Below are 22,500 nucleotides of genomic sequence, written 5' to 3'. Positions count from 1 at the left end.
TAAAGGGAAAACAAGGCGTGTCTTTTAGATACGTTGAGTTATTTTGACAGTGGGCGAGACATCTGTGACTCTGCTCTCGTCTCTTTAACTTGAAAAGAGAACTTCTCACAGTGTAAACATTTGATCAGCCTCTGATGAGTCTGTTAATCAGGAACATATTTAATGGATGAATCAATAACAAGAGGAATATTAGTTCTCGACCCATAAAGACACAACACAGAGATTCAAACACACACACACACACACTGACGACAGATCGCACACAGCCTCAGATCACGCACGCTCTTAAACCTCTTGTGCTGACGGGCATTAGCAGCTAAAAGCTAAACCAAAAAATCTTTACACCATCTTAACTCCACACACACCCTCACACAGACACACACACACACACACACACACACTGCTGCAGTGTGCCGGGTGGTCCTGAAGGCCTGGAGGCCCCAGACAGAGCGGGGGACTAAATTACACAGTGTGACCCACCGCAGTGACATCCAACCTGGGATTAACACCCAGGCCGAGTCCCTGGCCTCAGGTAGCCCCGGGCTGTGGGAGTGGACCCGACAGGTCCAGAGGTGACCTGACACACACACACACACAGACACACACAGACACACACAGACACACACAGGCCCACCCGTAGCTGAGATAACGAGGAGGCTGGTCCAGCTGGATGGATGAAGTGGGGGGGGTTCTGGGGGGAGAATTGATGAAGTATGTTGAATCCAGGAAAGTCCACATTGTGTCTCCACCTCCATCGGAAACGGATCCCAGTTCCGACCTGTCAGCAGGTTTCTCCTGCAGCTTCCGGCTGAAACTGTGACTACACTTGAAATATGTATTTAAAAAAACATGCTGAGCACCTGCTGCTCTGTTCAGGGTCACGATTCAGGTCGTCTCTCCATCCGCCAGCGATTCACTCAGAAGAATTACACAAAAACTACTGGACGCATACACAGGAAACTTGGTTTAAAGAAGTTCAGGGAATAAACCATCCCAGCAAATTCAGATCAGATCACAGATTCCACTGAGAATAGCTCACGGATCAAGATGGAACAATGGAACAAGGAGGTATGAGCTCTTTCAGTGACATTTTATTTCTTTATGATTTGCAGATTGGAAGAATATGAGCGAGACGGATGAAAACAAGTCGTGAATGAGTTGTTTGAGTATTTGAGGATCGATCCTTTCTCAGTTATTAAATCTGAGTTGAACCGGGTGAGGAGACAGATGCACTTGTATGTTGTGGCTTCATTTCTGGATCGTGGGAGGAAGTGGGAACATGTCGTCCATCTTTATCTTTATTCACTGTCAGTGAGGGTGGACAGGATATTTGTTATATAAAAAGAAACTAGACAAGTAATTTGTTCTTTCTGATTCGGCTATAAATGACTTGACGGCCTTGAACCAAAGTTCCCATGTCAAACTAAAACCTTAATGTGAATCATACTAAAGTTCTTCCTTCACGGTTATATCTGCTCTGTTTTGCTTCCTGGTTCCAACAGGATTTGTCAGGTTTTATGAGTTTTCCTGTCGTTAATATACTGCTGACAAGTCAAATATATCATCAAACGTTGATTCTGATTCGTACTTTTAAATCCAAGAGTGAATTTTCTACTTTTCCCAGAAGCCTCCACTAAACTGTGGACCTGTTGTGTTGGGATCGAGGTTATTAATGTCGTGAGAGAGCGAGACTGACGGAGGGAAACTGGGGCGAGTCGGCTGTGGAGCGAATCTGGATATATTTCACAATCGAACTCCACGGGAACAGCTGGAAACATCTGGACGTAATGTCACGTCGTCTGCATGTGGAGGTCAGAGAGGGAGGAGGAGGATATCAGAAACACACACACACACACAAATGCAAACGCACACATACACACCTCATAAAAAAAGGGCTGATACAGCTGTTTTGGAAGTGTGGCCGGGGTCAAAGTTCAAACAGATACACTGACACACACACTCACGCCCTAAAGCCAGGCACTTAAATCAATCAGGCTGAGGTGCACGCATGTACATGCACACGTACACACTCACACAACCTACGCACACATGACACACACTGTTAGGGAGAGTGTATTAATAGCATGTGATGTGACTTAACCCAAGGGCCCATTTCACCAGAACAGCTGTGAGCGCATAGAAGTGTGTGTGTGTGTGTCTGTCAGTGTGAGTGTGCGTGTGTGTGTGTGTGTGCTTTAAACCTTCCTCAAAAGCCAAAATATATGAACTCTATTGGCCCGATGAAAAGTTCAATGGTGCAAGACAACACAGGACACGCCTGCCACACACATCTTCTCACATATTAACTCTGAACATCTGGAGGGAAACTCGCTTTACAGTACGACAACATTGATTCAGATTTAATCAGAAATACAAAAAAGAATTTAGAGCTTTAAAAAAGGGATAAAAGGAATAATTATTTATATAATTATATATCAGATTTATCAGCTAATGAGAATTAACTCTTGTGGTTGCGAGTCTCCGCTCAGGAGTCAGAGTTGCACTTTGTATCTGCGTCTTTTCAGATTCATATGTTGACAACATTTTGAATACTATTGAAAAGTGTCTTTAATTCTTTAAGTTTAAAAATCAGTTCATCCTTGATGTGTTGAGGTAATGAGTCATTCCTGAAACTCAGCGTTCATTACAATGGAACAAGAACATTTTTTATAGAGAAAATGCCCTTCACAATTACTTTGTAATATCTCTAAAGATGAATCCGTTATCAAACTGTTAATATTTTCTACCAACTCAATAACTTTATTTATTTAAAGGAACCGTGCACAACCGTTAAGCAAGAGTAAACAATAACTCATCTCCATCTTCAGTCCAGTGGCAGGAAAATACAATTGCTAAATCTTAGAACATACTTCTTCCAGAAAGATAATTCTGATTTGTATTTTTTATTTTAATAATGAATGGATAATTAAATTGTATCCATACAGGCACTGACAGAAGAACCTCAAAATGTACTTTTACCAGAAAACCTTACCTCATTTTATTTTGGTCCTTTTTATTGATTTGTTGTCTTTCTTATTTTGTTTTGAAGTCGTACATAAATAAAGTTTATTATTATAAATCGACTTAACATAAAAGACGTTTTGCTTCCATGTGAAGTTTTCCAATGTGTCTTTAATAACATACAACAAACTTTATTATGTCTGTAAAACATGATATTTTAAACTGTGATGAATTCTGTGGTGACTGCCGGTGGAATTGTGTTTCTCCAAAGACACACACACACACACACACACGTGAACATCCCTGCAGACCTACGCAGAGCAAAGTGTTCTGGGTAACCATAGGTTGCAGATGCAAGTGGGCGGAGACTTCGTGCACGCGCTCCAAACCTCAACAACACATCGTGCGCACTGTGTGATTAACCTCCCGTCAGGATTCAGGTTGGAAATGGAGAGGAAACGTGTAAGTGCTACATGCGAGAATGAAAGGAAACCGCCACGTAAACCTATCAGAGCAACTACGTGCAGCTCAGAGAATTTAATTTGAAACGGATTATTGAAGTAGAACAGGTCTGAAAGGATGGAGGTCGTGTTAATGTTTATATTTCATGACAGTGTTTGACACGTGCTCGTCAGTCTGACATCTTTCCTGCTTACATTAAAGAAGAAGTGCATTGTGGGAGAGTCGGGGAAACAAGGCTCCAATCATCTGCAGCGTGAAACTAATGAGTAAAACTTCACGGGTCAAACTTGACTTCTGCAGGACCTGGTGAAAAGTCAGATTCAGTTTCCCTCACGACGACGGAGCAAAGAAACGGTGAAGACAACTCCTGTCTGATCGTAAAATATTTCTTTTTTAAAAAGCTATTTTCAGAAATTTTTCTTCGTATGTGCTGTATATTGCAATGTGTATGTGGTCTGTGGTGTGTGTGTGTGTGTGTGTGTGTGTGTGTGTGTGTGTGTGTGTGTGTGTGTGTGTGTGTGTGTGTGTGTGTGTGTGTGTGTGTGTGTGTGTGTGTGTGTGTGTGTGTGTGTGTGTGTGTGTGTGTGTGTGTGTGTGTGTGTGTGTGTGTGTGTGTGTGTGTGTGTGTGTGTGTGTGTGTGTGTGGGGATACTGTTTAGTCTGAAACCATATTTAGTCTCTCTGGTCCTTATGAGGAGGCCTATAATCACACAGAACCTTTCTCTACTCATTACACACACACACATACATACATACATACACACACACACACACACATACACACAGTGGCCTGTCATTACCAGTTCACACTAACCTCCCAGGCTGCACACATGCACACGCTTACAGTGCAAAAAGATGCGCGCGCACATACACACACACACATGGCAGGCTTGCATGAAGACACACATGCTGTATGCACACATTTGATGCATGTGCACATTTGCAGGATAACTACTTGGGGACGCGATAAAATGAAGGAGACACACACACACAGACACACACACTCAGAGCCAGATGTGTGTCCAGCTGTGTGTCCAGCAGTCATTCCGCTGCAGAAGCAGATTTATTCCGACTGTTTGTGTTTAGTATCGTTTAAATCTGTGAATTCAATGTGAAGCAGAACATGAACTTTCCCTGTGGAGTCATCTCATCTCAACTGAATCACACCAGATTCATTCATTTACTCTTAAAGAACAGTGAGTTTTATTCCAAAGCTTCTCTGAGTGTGATCATAGTTTGTGTTCAAACATCAAGTCCCGCCTCCTGCTGCTCTACAGACGACTTCCTGCAAACTCACCATCGAGTCTTTGAAATCTGCTCAAACCATTTCAAAGACTCTATTTGTCAGAAACAGAGACGAAGCCACTGGACCAGCTTGAGTTATGAAATTATGAATTAAATACAGGCGAAGACAAACAGGGTAATAACTTTTAGTAGAAAGAACACATTTCACAGCACAGTGAATAATAATCTGTGAATCTGTCAAGTTGCTTCATAACAAATTTAAAATGTCACAATAAATATGATTTGAAATTGATTAACAATATTAAAGTGTTGTTGCCACTAAGATAAACAACACTGCGATGAATGATATGTAACAAAATAAAAGTCTGAAATCCTGCAATTAATAAGATTAACATATAATACGTCTCAATCTCTGGTTTCAAGTCTTCTTCAATCCACCTGATGTTCATCTAGTAAATGATTCAGAGTCAAGTCGATGATAAAGCATCGTGTGCATTGGGACGTGGATACTGCTGTAATCTTAGTCAGGCTTCACCCCCCCGCTCCGCAAAATATGGGTACTTCTATTTTCAAAAAATCAAGACTCAAAGCTTTCTGGTCACCGTGGTGATCTGCAAACTGGAGCTCACTAAGAATCTCTTTGTGTGAGTTACAGGACGGGAAATGATATCAAATTAAATGTAATTTCCTGAAGCTGGTTAGAAAAACCACAATAAGATACCAAACATGTATTTCTGTTTAAACATGCAGCAGGACTCATGGTCATTACTGTCACTCTACCTCAAGATAAAATATGACCGGACGCTGAGAACGTCACGTTGTTGCTCGTGTGTGTGTGTGTGTGTTTGTGTGTGTTTTTGCGTATGTGTGTAAATGGTGCATTGTCTGTATGTGGTCATAGACCAAAACAAGGCAGTCTAATCTTGGCAGACAAAACACAGAGAGATCCTGACTACAAATTAGCACCACACACAGAGAAAAACACACACACACACACACACACACACACACACACACACACACACACACACACACACACACACACACACACACACACACACACACACACACACACACACACACACACACACACACACACACACACACACACACACACACACACACACACACAAACACACACACACACACACACACACACTTCTGCAGATGTGGAGTTTCTTTTCCACCTGTTTCTCTCCTTTCTCTATTTTCTGCTTCTCCTCTTTGTGATTTTCTTGTTGAGAAGTTTGAGGATTTGAAAAATTGACCAAACATAATAATGTGAAAAGGGCCGAGAGCTTTCAAACAAAACCGTTCAAACCATTTTCTGTCTTTCTCAGTGTCAGCATCAGAGCAGAGGTCGACTGAACCTCACTTGCAGACGTCGGTGCAGAGCTGAATTTAAGGGAAAATAATATTGATAACATTATTTCTAAATGTCCACACTTAAAATGATTCATGTCAATATTCAAAAACCTTGGAGGCCTTGATTCTTTGTCTTAAACTCTATACATTTCAAGTTGGAAACTTTGTGAGTCTTGGAAACATTTATTTCATAATTCGATGTAACTCCTGTTGAGACACCAGATGTTCTCATTTCAACATTTCATTAACTCCAATAAATGATTATTAAACAGTTAACAGGTGTAATTTCAGATTTAATTAGGGCTACGTTGTAGCACTTGCGGGCCCAGGCACCCACACGTTGAAGTCTGTAGCGGTCGGTGGAGAGAGCGATCGATGACCAAGTGCACGTCTCCACGTTGCATGCGTTTTGCGCACTGCGGGACTGTTGATACACACATGTAGTTTGAGGGAGGTTGAACCTTGAACACCGAAGTCACAGAAAATTCGCCCTGAAAAAGCCCCAAAATGGAAATGCAAGTCCTTCCAAATACAACAGGGCCTCCCACCGCTCGGTGCTCGGGTTCTTTCAAACACATTCATCTCAGTGAAATTATAGATTTCTGTCTTTACAAAGTGATAACAAAATATGTGTGATAAAGGAAGGTCAGTGTTTGATTGACAGCTGATCTCTTTGCGGAGCGGAAACGTCACCACGACGAACAAACAAGGAGACGAAAGAAGTTAAAGATTTACACACAGAATCTAAATCACTGCTTTTAATGACTCAAGTCTAATTGAGTTTACAGAACTCAGCGGATGAGGATTCATACCAAAAAACCCTAACTCCAGCATAGAGAGACTGAGTGAATGTGGTCTGGACTCTGTGGAGGAGAGTCATGGTGTCAGAGACGCTGTAGAAGGACAGAACACCTGCTCTGTGATCCAGGTACACTCCTACTCTGGAGGACGCAGGACCTGACACTAGAGTGTGGATGCTGTTGTAATAAAAGGTATAACCGTTTCCATAACAACATAATGACCAAGATTTATCATTGAATCCAAATAAACATTCACGTGAGCCTCCTGCTCTGTTGATATTCTTGTATGCGACTGCTACACCAACTGCTCCTCTCACCCCCACCTCCACCTCCACCTCCCAGTAACAACGTCCAGTCAGACTCTCTCTACTCAGGACCTGAGGATAACCAGTGAATCTGTCTGAATGATAAGAATAAGACTGATCTTCACTCATACGTGTTACTTTTCTGTTTCCCTCAGATAATAACAGAAGTCTGTTTGCTGTGTTTGGATCCAGTGTGATTTCCTGTGAATATTTTAAGAAGTCAGCTCTGGTCTCTGGCTCTGGTTGTCGCAGTAAAACATCCATTTGAGACACAATCTGTAAAATCTCTGTCTCTTTCTCACTCAGAATGTCCTGTAGTCGACCTCTGACCTTTGACACAGCTGCTGTCACGTCGTCAAAGTTCCTCAGAGGACGGAACCTGAAGCTGGATGAGTGTGTAGATCCACTGAGTGGTGACAGTGAGGGGTAGTTGTGTAGAAGCTGGTTGTGATCCTCTGTGTCTGAGAGCTGCTTCAGTTCATGGTCTTTCCTCTTCAGCTCAGTGATCTCCTGCTCCAGTCTCTCCTGAAGCTCTCTGACTAGACTCACTTCAGTTTCCTGCTGGAATCTGATCTGCTGCTCCACATCAGAGCTTCTTTTCTCCAGCAGAGGGATCAGCTCAGTGAAGATCTCCTCACTGTCCTCCACTGCTTTATCAGCAGAGCCATTGAGGGCCTCCTCCTCCTGTTGAAGCAGCTTCACATCTTTCTCTGTGTCCTGGACTCTCTGCTGGATTGTTTGTCTCCTCAGCCCGAGCTCTCTCTGCCTCTCAGTCCTTTCTGCTGCAGCTGACACTGTGTCGTGGTCCTTATGTTCCTCCACAGAGCAGAGAGAACAGATACACTGCTGATCAGTGCGGCAGAACATCTTCATCACCTCGTCGTGACGAGAGCAGATGTTCTCCTGGAGCTTCTCCGAGGGCTCCACCAGCTTGTGCTTCTTCAATGGAGGTGACTGAAGATGAGGCTGGAGGTGTTTTTCACAATAAGAGGCCAAATAATTCAAACAGGACTTGAGAGATTTCCGTTTTCTCCCAGTGCAGACATCACAGGCCACGTCTTCAGGTCCAGCATAGCAGTGATCAGCAGGAGCAGCTTGGAGTCCAGTCTTCTTCAGCTCCTCCAGTGAATCAGCTAACATGGTGCTTTTCTCCAGGACAGGCCTTGGTGTGAAGGTCTGTCTACACTGAGGACAGCTGTAGCTTCCTCTCTCCTCCTCTTTGTCCCAGTGGGTGTTAATACAGCTCTTACAGTAGCTGTGTCCACAGACAGTAGTCACCGGATCCTTCAGTAGATCCACACAGATCCAACAGCAGAATCTTTCTCTGTCCAGTTGATTTTCTTGCTGCTCCATTTCAGCTGCAGCCAGAGACTGTAGAACAGATTCACTTCCTCCAAACAGTAACAGATCTCTGCTTTTCCCTCTCTTCTTCACTTCCTCTTTTTACCACATTTTAACACACTATATTAAAAGAGCAACAGTATGGTCTTACCTCTCCTCAGCAGCTGCTGCCTTTATGTCACAGCGGTAAGTGGAGAGATCAATGACCAAGCGGTTGCGTGTGTTTTGCGCACTGCGGCAAGGATAAACGCTTCACTTCCTGCGTCTGTCGTGCACCGCTGGACCACGCTCACTAATCATGCATTACGGTCTTCCCTATCAAGTTAGACCCCATAGTGAAAACTTTATCTAAATTGAATTTAGTTTAAAAACTAGGCTAACCTCCTTTTGGCAGTAGGTGGTGCTAATGCTATCACTATACTAGACTTCTAGTTGTGTTCAGGTCAAAAACACTCTTTTCTCTCTTCAGGTCGTATAAATGTTTCATCATTGCATCTGAGACATCAAAGGATTCTAACACCACTGACACTGTAACATTAAAGCAAACTGACAACAAATCAATATTTGCTTAGTGAATCCTTTGAAGTGTTCTTTAATATATATTGTAAAGCAGCCAAGAGCAGTTCATCAAAGTTTAAAACATGTCACTTCCTGTAGCCAGCAGGTGGCACTGTAATGATGAGTCAATATGATATGGATCTGATAGGGGCGGGACTGTGAATTAGGTTTGAGGCTGAAAGAACAATGCACAAAAGAGTTATAATAAATCCCTCTTTTTTGGCGAATCATCAAAATGTCACGCCACGGTCACACCGTGTGATGAAATCATATATGCCGAGGTAGTTTATATTTCTATCTTCTTGAGATGACATTCACAGAACATGAAGTTGATCCTATGAAAGTCCAAGGACAAGTTCATCACATTTATTTGTTTGTCATGAAAAGACAAATGTCCCTCTCGATTTTTGTAGATGTCGGCCAATCCTAGTGACGGGGCTTCACTTTAGGGGGCGCTATTCAGTTATTTCGTCCCTCCCATTCCTTAAAACCATATTAATATCTGCAGGGGGGTGCTGTTGTTACACAGATGTATTTTGAGGGAGACTGAAGCATGAACACTGAAGTAACACGTGTGTTTGACGGAGAGTCCCAGTAATCTTATGCCATTATCAATGTCTTCAGACACTTTTGACACAGTTTGACATGGTTGCGGTCAGTGATGAGGAGGAATACTTCCAAGTGTAAGATGTTCCAAAAACAAGACGCCGCTGTGATTTTAATTAATAATTTCTGTGGGTTAGATGTCATCAGGCCGGAACTCTTGGACTCGACTGCACCTTCTACGTCTGAGATACAGAACATCGTGTTTTGATGATGCTTAAACAAACTTTTACGCCACGCCACGATGAACACTCGAAATTCGAGGTAGTTCATATCTCCGTCTTGTTGTGATGACAATCATGTCCATATGAAGTTGATTTGATGAAAACCCTGGGACAAGAACGTCAAAGAAAAATTTTAGAAAATTGCCACTAAATCCAAAATGGCTGGCCTCCTGTTACGCCGGGTTCACACCGGACGCGTAAGTGCAGCGCCATGCCTTAAATAACAGCTGGCTTCCATCCACTCCCATGTTAATCCCTTGTGCCAGCCCCACCGGAGGCTGAAGTGAGGCAGCTTTGACCAATTTTACCAATCACATTATTAAATGTCCCCCTCTGCCCATCCATACAGACACACAAGCAGTCATAAAGATAAAAAGAGAGGGGGGGGGGGTGTCTACGTACTCTCCACATAAGCTTGAGTGGAGAATACGTAATTTACCCTCGACACCCGACATTGAACGGAGCAAACAGCCGAGACGTTCTTGAAGACGGATGACATTAAATTAATAATTGAAGTGGAGAAGTAGTACAGTGAGCTTTATGATCCTCGGCACATGTTGTATAAAGACAACATTAAAAAGGACAAATGCTGGGACGCCTTTGCAGTTAATGACAAATATCAGCTGTATGTGTGATTACGGAGGGGAATCGCAGGATGACCGCCGCGAAGTTTAAAGAGTGTCCGGACCAGCGTTTACGCGATGCTTACGCGATGCTTACGCGATGCTTACGCGTCCAGTGTGACCAGCCTAGCGTAAGCTTTTCCCATTGCACCTCAGACTTTTTGTTTTGTTAAGTCATGATACACCTGGGCTACGGTTTTTGTGAAGATCAGTAAAAGCTAACTGAGGGTATTTTCCTTAGATGGCGCTGTTGAGCCATTACTTTTTAGGGTTTTGTATTTCCTGCAAAGTTTGGTAAGAATTTGAGCCTCTAGGCCTGAAAAAGCCCAAAAGGGAAATACAAATCCTTCGAAATACAACATGCCTCCCACCGTCGATGCTCGGGCCCGAACTATTCAGGATTATCTTAAATAAACCACGTAGAATATACTGCTTCTATAAATGTCTTCTCAGGACTCAATATCCTGAGAAAAAAGGACTGTTGAGTGTAAAAAACAACAACAACATTGTCTTCTCGTTTCCCTGAACGTAACACACATGTATACGTGCTCACTTACACACACAGAAACACAACCAGTACACACACAAACACACACACGGCATCCCTACGGGCCAACGCTGAACCACACACTTGATGCAGTCCAGACCAGAGAGACCTGAGAGGCCAACACACACACACACACAGAGACACACACACAGACACACACACGGAGCCAGGGCTGAGGTGATGGTTTTGGTTGTGGTCCCAGTGAAAACGACACTAATTCGGACCTAAGGAGGTTTGGTGAGCTGAGTCAAAATTCCACAAACCTGCGACTGCAGAAGCCGCAAGCTAATCAGCAGCTAGCGACGCCAATGGGCTCAATGCTAACGCTATTGTGACGCTAACATAGCCCACCTCCACTAAGATGGCTAATCTGATCAAACACACTGGTGCCTTTGTGAAGTGACCTCCACACACACACACACACTTTTACATGAGCATATACACAGCACACACTTTCATAATCATGGATGCACACACAAACACACATACAACACAGACACATGTACTGCTCACACACGCCAAGAAAACCACACTAAATAAGTTGTACCCGCAAACACACCCTTGGCAGCCCTGAGTGTGTACCTGTGTGAGTGTACCTGTGTGTGAGTGTGTGTGTGTGTGTGTTGCCCCCTCCATGCCTGTTTGCTTTTCTCTCAATGGTCTCCTTTGAAGAGGAAGAGAGCGAGTGAAGGAGGCGTAAAGCGAGGGAGCGGAGGAGGGGAAGAGAACTCTGGGAATTCACTGCAACAAGATAAATAGGCTCGGCTTGGCGTCGCAAGGCCGCCACACTCTCTCCGACAAACACACACACACACACACGGACATACACACCGTGATTACAGAGTCAATATATGTAATCTTATAAATCAGCTATTGTTTGTGACGTAGAGGGACAAAATGTGCCCACACACACACACACAAACATGCAGAAAGCGACATGTTGACTTTGGAGAAAGTGAACTGATGGAGGTCATCAGTCATGCAGGCTCTCACAGACACACACAGACACACACATACACACACAGACACACACATACACACAAACAACATAAAGAATTCAGTGTACACACTTTTCGAGCACTCGTCCTCAGAAGCTCCGGACTTTCCTCTCACTCTTTGAGTAAACGTTCTTCTGTCATTTTCTTGCTGCTGCATCTTTCTAACTCGACAGATGCTCATCGCTCAGCTAAACACTCACAAGGACAAACTCGGGCGCAGTCACATGACACTAAGTCCAACGTTGACTTCTGCTGAACCAGTGCGGAGAAACAAATTGGGAAAATGAAATACCAGTATTCAAGAACTCTGAATACCATGAGGTCGAATGTGGCCTGGAAATGTTTCGTTCTCGTTGAGTTTTACATTTCACTGCTTCCGACAGTTAAAACAGAGACATACACACACACACACACACAGACGTTTTCCGCCATGTGCCCAAAATCCATTAGCTCCAGCTCTGACTGCAGATCTGTATATATTGTTCCAGTTTATTATAGTTGGAGCGACTGCCAACCGGTCCCGTTGTGCGTATGGTTTCCATACAGGCAGAGACCACATGACGTGCTCCACGCACCGCTGTACTTACAGCTAATTAAATAATGCAATGACACACAGACACAGGCATCTTTGTTACAACAGCATTTCCTTAACGGACAGGAATTTATTCATCGAATGCATGTGGCAATTTACTCTGTCGTGTGGTTACAGTGAGTGTGTGTGAGTGTGTGTGTGTGTGTGTGTTTGCTGCTGGTGTGTAATCGTATTATTTGTGGTGTATCAGGCCCAGAGTCCTGCTGGTTTGAACAAAGAGCGATTAGCGAGAGCTGATCTGGGAATCAAACGCTAACACAAACACAATCTGATGAGATTTGTCACAGTTTACGACCCAGCAGCGGTTTGAACGAGACTTATTTGACACAACATAAGTATAAAATACTTTAAATATGTTTGTTATTTTTACTTGCATCCCATTATTGATTTAATCACCATTTAGATCAACTTTACTTGGCCTTTTTTTAACCCCTTTATTACAGACAGAGGAGGTCTGACAGGAAATTCTTGTGTTCTTAACTTCCGGCCTGTTTTTCTATCTTTTGCATTAAAGAGCTGATTTTCTTAGGATTTTTAAAACTAAGAAGCGTGAATGTAATACCTCCCACTCTTATCCCCCCCCCAGTCTGGAGCTCAGAACACAGATGGATGTTTTCACTCAGCACCGTTCCGTGGGCTTTTGACTCATAACCTCACTGAGAGCGAACTGGTTTACAGTCTGTGGTCTTAATGGCCGACAGCATGAAGCTCCACACGTTGTCTTGAGAGCTGCAGAGTTGATTTCATTTACTCTACAGCCAAACAAAAGCTCCCCCCCCGACCACAGCAGAACGTAAACAGCACCCTGCTGTGGTTTTGTACGTTACAGTCGGGACGGCCGTGCCAGAAGAGAAGAGGTGCGTAGTTTGGAAAAACCACGACACGGGTTCAGAATTAACCTTTGACTCTGAGCAGAATGAGCCGGGACATGAGCGTGGTCGTGACAGCGGTGGTTCACGGTGACGGCCGAGCCACAGATTCACAGAATCCCAGGTCAGTGTCACTGGGTGTAAGATCAGATCTGGACTGTTGGCACTCAACAATCAGACAGTTTAATTAAAACCACAGGAAGAAAAACATCTCCTGTCCATAACTTCAGCTTCTTTAATCTCCTCCCAGCGTGACAGCTTCCCAACATGGACGACTTATTAACTCTCAGCTCGCTGCCCGGCAACAGAACACAACAGCAAATGATGTGGTGAGCACGGTGGGAAAATAAAGTCACTGGTCAGAGCTTCAGTTCGAAGGAGAAAAACAGGATCTGATTAATGATTTATTGTTTTCTGCAAGAAGCAAGTTGTCTTTTCATCAGATTTTGATAATTTTTTTATTTATACGATAAATTCAGCAAAAACTACAGGATGGATTCAAATGAAACGTGGAAGGATCCAGTCACTTTTATTTATTCTTGTTTTATACGTTCACTGTCTTTAACATTTCAATTTAATCAACATCTTCTCCGGTTTGTTTTTTGTTTTTAATGAAAACTTTCTCCAGTGTTTCATATTTCTGTCGATGTAGCATTTGTTTATTAGGGCCCGAGCACCGAATGGTGAGAGGCCCTATTGAAACTGTAAGGATTTTTATTATTTCCCTTTCGGGGGCCTTTCAGGGTCTAGACATGCTCAAAAAGTTATGAAACTTTGCAGGAAATTCAAGGTCTACGGATAGTTTAGTATTCTGGAGTAATTTGAATTGGGCGTGGCAAAGTGGCTCAACAGCGCCCCCTGGAACGCAGCCCCTAGATTTCCCTTTGACCGATGTTCACAAAAATCGTGGCCCACGTGTATCATGACCAGACAAACAAAAAAGTCTCAAGGGGCATTATGAAAAACGCAACAAGAAGCCCGCCATTTTCTATTTAGTTGCCATTTTGGCCATATTCCACATTTTTACTTTGATGTACTTGTCCCTGGGCTTTCATCAGATCAACTTCAAATTTCGATGAGTGTCATCACAACAAGATGGAGATAAAAACTGAATTAGAGATCGATTTTTCATCACACCGTGTGACCGGGCGTGGCATCAAAGTTTGATTAAACGCCATCAAAACACGAGGTTCTGTATCTCGGACATATTTGGTCCAAGAGTCCCGGCCTGATGATATCTACACAGCAATCATGACTTAAAATCACAGCGCTCCCTGGTGGCTACAGAAAATGTCTTGTTTTTTGCATGTCTTACACTTGGATTTATTCCTCCTCATCCACTGACCTCAACCATGTCAAACTGTGTCAAATGTTTCTCAAGACATTGATAATGAAGACATAAGATTACTGTGACTTTTCATCAAGCGCATTATTAATGGAGTGGCATCAAAGTTCATCAGCTCGCCATGAAACACAAAATTGCTGTAACTTCCGTGTTCATGCGTCCATCTCCCTCAAACTACATGTGTGTATTAACAGCCCCCCCCCCCGAAGATATTCAGATGGTTTTAAAGAATGGATGTGGCAAAATTACTGACTAGCGCCCCCGAAAGGGCAGCCCCGGCACTACGATTGGTCTACATCTACAAAAATCGATAGGGACATGTGTCTTTACATTACAAAGAAATACATCTTTTGGATTCATTTGCTAGACCAAACAGGAAGCCCACCATTTTGGATTTGGTGGCCATTTTCAGCTTTTTCAGGGCCTAGACCAGGGGTGTCCAAACTACGGCCCCGCGGGACAACTGCGGCCTGCCATCCACTTTTAATTGGCTCGCATCAAAGTCTAAAAATACAACAGTATGTCACACTGTTTAAAGGCAGCTACAGTAAAGGCAGCTGCACTAAAGGTAGCTCCCTTTAAACAGTTTGACATAAAGGCAGCAGCTGCTGAGGGACCATACTGTTGCTCTTTTCAATAGTGTGTTAAAACATGGTAAAAAGAGGAAGTGAAGGGGAGAGGGAGGAGCAGAGATCTGTTTCTGTTCGGAGGAAGTGAATCTGTTCTACAGTCTCTGGCAGCAGCTGAAATGGAGCAGCAAGAAAATCAACTGGACAGAGAAAGATTCTGCTGTTCGATCTGTCTGGATCTACTGAAGGATCCGGTGACTACTGTCTGTGGACACAGCTACTGTAAGAGCTGTATTAACACCCACTGGGACAAAGAGGAGGAGAGAGGAAGCTACAGCTGTCCTCAGTGTAGACAGACCTTCACACCGAGGCCTGTCCTGGAGAAAAACACCATGTTAGCTGATTCACTGGAGGAGCTGAAGAAGACTGGACTCCAAGCTGCTCCTGCTGATCACTGCTATGCTGGACCTGAAGATGTGGCCTGTGATGTCTGCACTGGGAGAAAACGGAAATCTCTCAAGTCCTGTTTGAATTGTTTGGCCTCTTATTGTGAAAAACACCTCCAGCATCATCTTCAGTCCCCTCCATTGAAGAAGCACAAGCTGGTGGAGCCCTCGGAGAAGCTCCAGGAGAACATCTGCTCTCGTCACGACGAGGTGATGAAGATGTTCTGCCGCACTGATCAGCAGTGTATCTGTTATCTCTGCTCGGTGGAGGAACATAAAGACCACGACAAAGTGTCAGCTGCAGCAGAAAGGACTGAGAGGCAGAGAGAGCTCGGGCCGAGGAGACAAACAATCCAGCAGAGAGTCCAGGACACAGAGAAAGACGTGAAGCTGCTTCAACAGGAGGAGGAGGCCCTCAATGGCTCTGCTGATAAAGCAGTGGAGGACAGTGAGGAGATCTTCACTGAGCTGATCCCTCTACTGGAGAAAAGAAGCTCTGATGTGGAGCAGCAGATCAGATCCCAGCAGGAAACTGAAGTGAGTCGAGTCAGAGAGCTTCAGGAGAGACTGGAGCAGGAGATCACTGAGCTAAAGAGGAAAGACCATGAACTGAAGCAGCTCTCAGACACAGAGGATCACAACCAGCTTCTACACAACTACCCCTCACTGTCACCACTCAGTGGATCTACACACTCATCCAGCTTCAGGATCCGTCCTCTGAGGAACTTTGAGGACGTGACAGCAGCTGTGTCACAGGTCAGAGGTCGACTACAGGACATTCTGAGTGAGACAGAGACACAGATTTTACAGATTGTGTCTCAAGTGGATGTTTTACTGCGACAACCAGAGACCAGAGCTGACTTCTTAAGATATTCACAGGAAATCCCTCTGGATCCAAACACAGCAGACAGACAGCTGTTATTATCTGAGGGAAACAGAAAAGTAGCATATATAAGTGAAGATCAGTCTTATTCATATCATCCAGACAGATTCACTCTTTGGTGGCAGGTCCTGAGTAGAGAGAGTCTGACTGGACGTTGTTACTGGGAGGTGGAGGTGAAGGTGGGGGTGAATAAAATAGTTGATGTAGCAGTCACATACAAGAATATCAGCAGAGCAGGAATCTCACGTGAAGGTAAATTTGGATTCAATGATAAATCTTGGTCATTATATTGTTATAGAAACAGATATATCTTTTATTACAACAGCATCAAGACTCCGGTGTCAGATCGTCGGTCCTCCAGAGTAGGAGTGTACCTGGATCACAGTGCAGGTGTTCTGTCCTTCTACAGCGTCTCTGACACCATGACTCTCCTCCACAGAGTCCAGACCACATTCACTCACCCGCTCTATGCTGGAGTTGGGGTTCATGGGTTTGGATCCACAGCTGAGTTCTGTACTCAAATAGACTCAAGTCATTAAAAGCAGTGATTTCGATTCTATGTGTAAATCTTTAACTTCTTTTGTCTCCATGTTTGTTGATCAAAGTTCGTCGTGGTGAAGTTTCTGCTCCGCACAGAGATCAGCTGTCAATCAAACACTGACCTTCCTTTATCACACATATTTAGTTCTCACTTTGTAAAGACAGAAATCTGTAATGACATTAACATGAATGTGTTTGAAATAAGTAAAATTGCTGTTGTTTTCTCATTAAAACCCGAGCACCGAGCGGTGGGAGGCCCTATTGTATTTTGAAGGACTTGCATTTCCATTTTGGGCTTTTTCAGGCCGAAATTGCTGTAACTTCGGTTTTCGAGTTCAACTTCCCTCAAATTACATGTGTGTAGCAACAGCCCCAAGTTGTGGTAACATTGTCCAATTGACACAAAATTGCTCACGCTACATCAGAGCGTCTGCTTGAGCAGATCTATATGTCGGTGCGTAATAATAGTGATGGCGCCACCTACTGGCAACAGGAAGTAAGCTTTGTTTTACAACTATCATTCAATTTACATGAAATTTTCACATTGCGATAGCGTGGACCGTAATGAGCAATAAGCAGGCAAGGATCAACATCGCGTGACGGACACAGGAAGTAAAGCGTTTATCCTTGCCGCAGAGCGCAAAACACATGCAACGCAGAGACGTGCGCTTGGTCATCGATCGCTCTCTCCACCAACCGCTACATGCTTCAACCTGCGGGTGCTCGGGCCCGCCAGTGCTACAACGTAGCCCTAGTTTCTTTTTAAGTCTTCTTATTACTTCAGCTTAAAAAATGCCTTCCCTTATATTTTGTATCTTTCTTTCTGACTCTGATCTTCTTTTAAATCACTAATTCATTTTTAATATCGTCTTATTTCCCCCCACTCTCTCTCTTTCTCTTCCCTCTCTGTGGTGAGATAGAGATCGGATCCCTCCGTGGATTGTGGGTCAGACAGCCGACGGGTGAAAGCAGATCAATAAGAGATAAAACAAACAATAAAAGTCTGATTTGTTCTTGGATTGTTTCAGATGTGGGATGAGAGGACAGGAGGGGAAGGAAAGGAGGGAGGAGGAGATCGTGTAAGACTCTTTATGTTCCAGTGTCGGATCTTTAACTTCCATCATTCTGTGATTCTGTGTTTGCATCACAACTTCTTCAGCCGCTTCTTTTTTCCTTTGTCGTGAGGGAGAAAGAAGAGAAACACATTTTTGTAATTCTCTTTTCTAAATTTCTCATACGTCTCATTTAACTAAAATAACAAAGAAAGTTTGACGTTCCATCGTTCGCTGTCAGATTTGAATCCTCTTAACATTTTATTCTTTCCTTCTTTCAATCCTTCATCCTCTTTGTGTTTCCTTCTCTTCTATCTTTTAGTTTCCATCTCTCACTCATTCCATCTCCTCCTATTTCTTCCTTTTGCATAAACAAAATTCTCGTTCTTTGTGATTCTATGTCGTCTTTGTTGCACTTTTCATCGCTTCGGTCTTTCTCTGCATTTCAGCCTCTGATCCCCTCCTCCACCCCCCCGCCCCCTGACCACGTCCATATGTTAATAATAACGTCTCCTCCAGTCTCACCACATCTATGAGGAAATCCTCTGGCAGGTCGTCTCTGTCTGATAAAGAACATGACAGATGCTTCATCCTCACTCTTCTCTCTCTCTCTCTCCCTCCCTCTCTCTGTGATTCTCATTTGTGAGACTTTCATACCAAAGCTCAAGCAGGATCCAGGAATCTGGCCCGACCCGGTCGCAACCGATGTGTGGACTGTGTGTTAGCGCACCCCAGCAACCGCTGCTGCATTTAATGAGTCCGAACCTGATTAAAGTCTATGGGAAGATAAATAAAATGAAACTCGACCTGATCGAGCCTGAGGGACCGAAGAGAAATCAGAGCCAGACTCGAACCCATCTGGTCAGAGTCGACTCAGTTTGGGCTCAGGACCAAAGCTTTATCACAGGAAATGTATCTGATCCTACGAATATAACGAGGTTTTACAGAATTAAATGTGAAACGTTTCAACTTTAAACAGACCTTTAATGACTTAATATTACCTGGAATCGAAGATTTAAAATCAAAACGGCGGAACAGCAAAGGATATTTAAAGCAGTACTATAAATAGCGGAATAGAAATAAAGCATAAATACAATAAGACATAACTTTAGAAAATGAAATATACAATGCAAAATGTTAACATGAATGCACATCTTTCCTTAATTGTGTATTCTGTGAAGAATACGTTTATACAAAAAACATAAACGCTGATAATGAAATGTCTGTGAATCGATTGATCCGTTTTTATCACCAACCTGATAAATTACCTCTAATAACTCGTTTTGATGCTCTTTGACTGACCTGTTGTACTTAAGGTCAGAGGGGGGGGGGGACTAGGAGTGATCATGTGAACGGTGAAAGCAAAAGGAAAATACAGAGGAAAAGAGCCGGACTACCTTCCTCTAGGCAAACACCTGGAGAGAGTGTGTGTGTGTGTGTGTGTGTTTGTCTGCGTGTGAGTGTGTGTGTGTGTGTACAGGACGTAAAGTTGGCTTTGCGGTGGCTTCCTCATCATCAACAGATAAAAGCACAAAATCCCACCCGCATTACACACACACACACACACACACACACACACACAGACAAACACACACACAGAACATTGAGTGTCAGTCAGCTGAATGAAAGACAGCCATTCATTGATAAGACAGACAGTCACATAAACAGACTGTCTGAGAGAAAACAAACCAGACCACCGTCACCTCTCTGAGCTCCATTCAGCTTCAAGAGGGGTCTCAGTGTGTGTGTGTGTGTGTGTGTGTGTGTGTGTGTGTGTGTGTGTGTGTGTGTGTGTGTGTGTGTGTGGTTGTGGTTGTGTGTAAGCGTATGAATGTGTTTCTGGGGTGAAATATCTCTTTGGGAAGGAGGGAGACAGCAAGAGAGGGGGGGGGGGTCGTTGGTTCTCATCGGACCTTTAATCTGAAACACAAACAAACACACACAGGGCACCTAAGAGCCTGCCATTCATTCATGGAGAGAGAGACACACACACACATGCACACGCGCCCACACAAACATTAATGTGCAAACTGACCAACACTCAGAGGAGATGTACACGGACACTTTGTTAAACACTCACTGGTATAAACACAAATACACACGTCTGGAAACTAACTTTATGCTTTTATTTAAATGCTCCAAACAAGCGCTCGGAGTGAAGGAAGATCTTGTGGATGCAAACGAGAGCTGAGACTCGACAGATCAAGAACATCTGAACTGAGTCTCCAGGTCGTATTATTGCCGAGATATTAAAAGGAAGATCTAGAAATTCAACGCACTGACACGTCCACGTCCCCAGAGGGTTCATGATGGAGCATCTTCCTCTAACTGTGTTTCAGGTGAGAGTTGGTTTCCCATTCGACCAACCTTGAGGGAAGATGCAAATACAGGGAGGGAAAGAAACACCCGTAACACAATCATATACACAATCTACACACACACACACACACACATGCATTCTCCAATGTGTACACAACTGTACTGAAATATGAATTTAACGATTAATACCCAGATGTGAAAACAAAAAAAAAAGGCCAAATTAAACACACGCACAAACATATTCACAGATGTGCACACTTTCTTATGAACTCGCACACACACACACACACACACACACAGGGAGTCGGAGGGCTGTTAGTGGCGGTGGTCCGGCGCTCCACACTGGGATCTGTGTTCAGCCGTGTTCAGAGCTCCATTTGGGGCCAGATAAATCACGCTGCTGTCGAGCAGAAGCCTCCATTAGGGGCCCGCCGCGGCCCCTGGCCGGCCTGTCAGTCACCCCGTCAGTCAGCAGGCGGCCCTCTCCCAGCGTTTGAACTCCTAATTACAGGGAGTCTCAGCCTGGCTCGGCCCGGCCCGGCTCCCAAGCCCCCCCCCCCACAATCCGCCTACCGGGCAGCAGCGTTCGCTAGCCCAGCGCTAATGCTAACACTAACAAGCGACGGACGTTTCACCTCCAGAGGAAACAGCGCCGGGGAAAATATTTATGGAAACCGAAAAAGCCCCCCTCCGTTTTCTTCGGCCCCTTCTGGCCTCTCTTCACCCAGTTCCACAAACTCCTTCTTGAGTTTTTACTTCTTTGAGTGACAGTCCGGGCTTCTCCATGTTGAGAGGGTTCAGCCCGTTGGTTCGCGGAGGAGCAGGAGCGCCAGGCTAACTTCTGTCTGCCACAGATTAATCAAACGCCAGTTAAAGGGGAGAGGTGTTAAACACAGGGGCCGCGATGACTGATGGCTTTTTAAGGAGTGACTGGGGGAGCGAGGGAAAACATCTCAGAACAGAAGAGGAGAAACACGGAGCTGTAGCTGCTTTGTCTTTAACTCGTAACAAACAATCCTTCATGGGTCTCGCTCCATTCTGAAAGTCATCCATCACATCGGGCCGGTCAGACAGTTCAAGCATCGGGTGGATTTTGGAATCCAGCCACTGTGGTCGGCAGATGAAAAGTTTCCTGCGCTTACACATACGGACACATAAAGTCAGACGTGGCTTGTAGCTCTCAGGAATTCATGAATAAAATATAGGCCCATAAAGGCAGCATGAACAATGGAAATATTATCCTGCGCTGCATAAATGCACAGCCGACCACAAAGTATCCTCCCAGGAATTTCGTTCCTCTTATCTCTGACGGCTCGTCGGCGATGGCCGGCCGCTGCGTGTGGAGACACACACACACACACACACACACACACACACACACACACCCACACACACACAGACACACACTGCTAACGAGGGGGAACCACACACTCCCCATCATCTAAGATTGATGCAGAGAATTTACCCAGCAGACATTCCTCCTGGCTGAAATGAAAGAGGTGCCTGGTTCACCAGCATTCCTGATTGGCCACACATTCCTCCAGCATTCTAGCTGCAGTGTGATTGCTGGCACGGAGCCGCTGCGACTTCTCGAGGTAAATACCAGCAAAGCCTCTGCTTCATAAACAGACCCATGAAATTCACCTGGTGAAGGATGTTGTGTTAATGACAGGAGAACAGTGAGAAGAGGCAGCGACCCGTCTTCACTCATCAAGACCGCTGAGGTTCCACTGAGCAAGGAATTAAACAAACTGGGAGCTCCACATGTCTGATCTATTATTTACAGGTTTGTTCACTTCCCTGTAGAGAAGTAGCTGCTTTCGAACATGCAGTGAAGAGGCTGAAGGTGAGAA

At 44.2% G+C, this 22,500-nt stretch overlaps 3 protein-coding genes across 3 annotated transcripts in view; 1 reads left to right on the top strand and 2 right to left on the bottom strand.

Annotated features, from left to right (window-relative positions):
• bbs9 (Bardet-Biedl syndrome 9) overlaps window positions 1–22,500 on the bottom strand; it is a 175,074-nt gene that overhangs the window by 102,733 nt on the left and 49,841 nt on the right. The gene's annotated exons all lie outside the window — the stretch shown is intronic.
• On the bottom strand, window positions 6,806–8,491 carry LOC133014730 (tripartite motif-containing protein 16-like). Its single transcript, XM_061081994.1, has one exon. It carries the CDS (start codon window positions 8,489–8,491, stop codon window positions 6,806–6,808), a length of 1,686 nt encoding a protein of 561 aa, XP_060937977.1.
• The window catches only part of LOC133014807 (E3 ubiquitin/ISG15 ligase TRIM25-like), a gene marked incomplete at its 5' end in the record, with an annotated part of 9,733 nt that continues 2,861 nt past the window's right edge, over window positions 15,629–22,500 (top strand). Inside the window, one exon of the mRNA XM_061082072.1 lies at window positions 15,629–16,287. Within this exon, the coding sequence (XP_060938055.1) occupies window positions 15,629–16,287 (659 nt within the window). The remainder of the gene's footprint in view (window positions 16,288–22,500) is intronic.

This window comes from Limanda limanda, chromosome 11 (genome assembly GCF_963576545.1).
Source record: "Limanda limanda chromosome 11, fLimLim1.1, whole genome shotgun sequence".
Lineage (NCBI taxonomy): Eukaryota > Metazoa > Chordata > Actinopteri > Pleuronectiformes > Pleuronectidae > Limanda > Limanda limanda.
The sequence above is the reverse complement of the archived record's forward strand: the minus strand, read 5'-3'. Positions and strand labels throughout refer to the sequence as shown.

Coding starts and splice junctions, on each gene's coding strand:
- LOC133014730 (XM_061081994.1), bottom strand. CDS start 8,491: ATGGAGCAGCAAGAAAATCAACTGGACAGAGAAAGATTCTGCTGTTGG.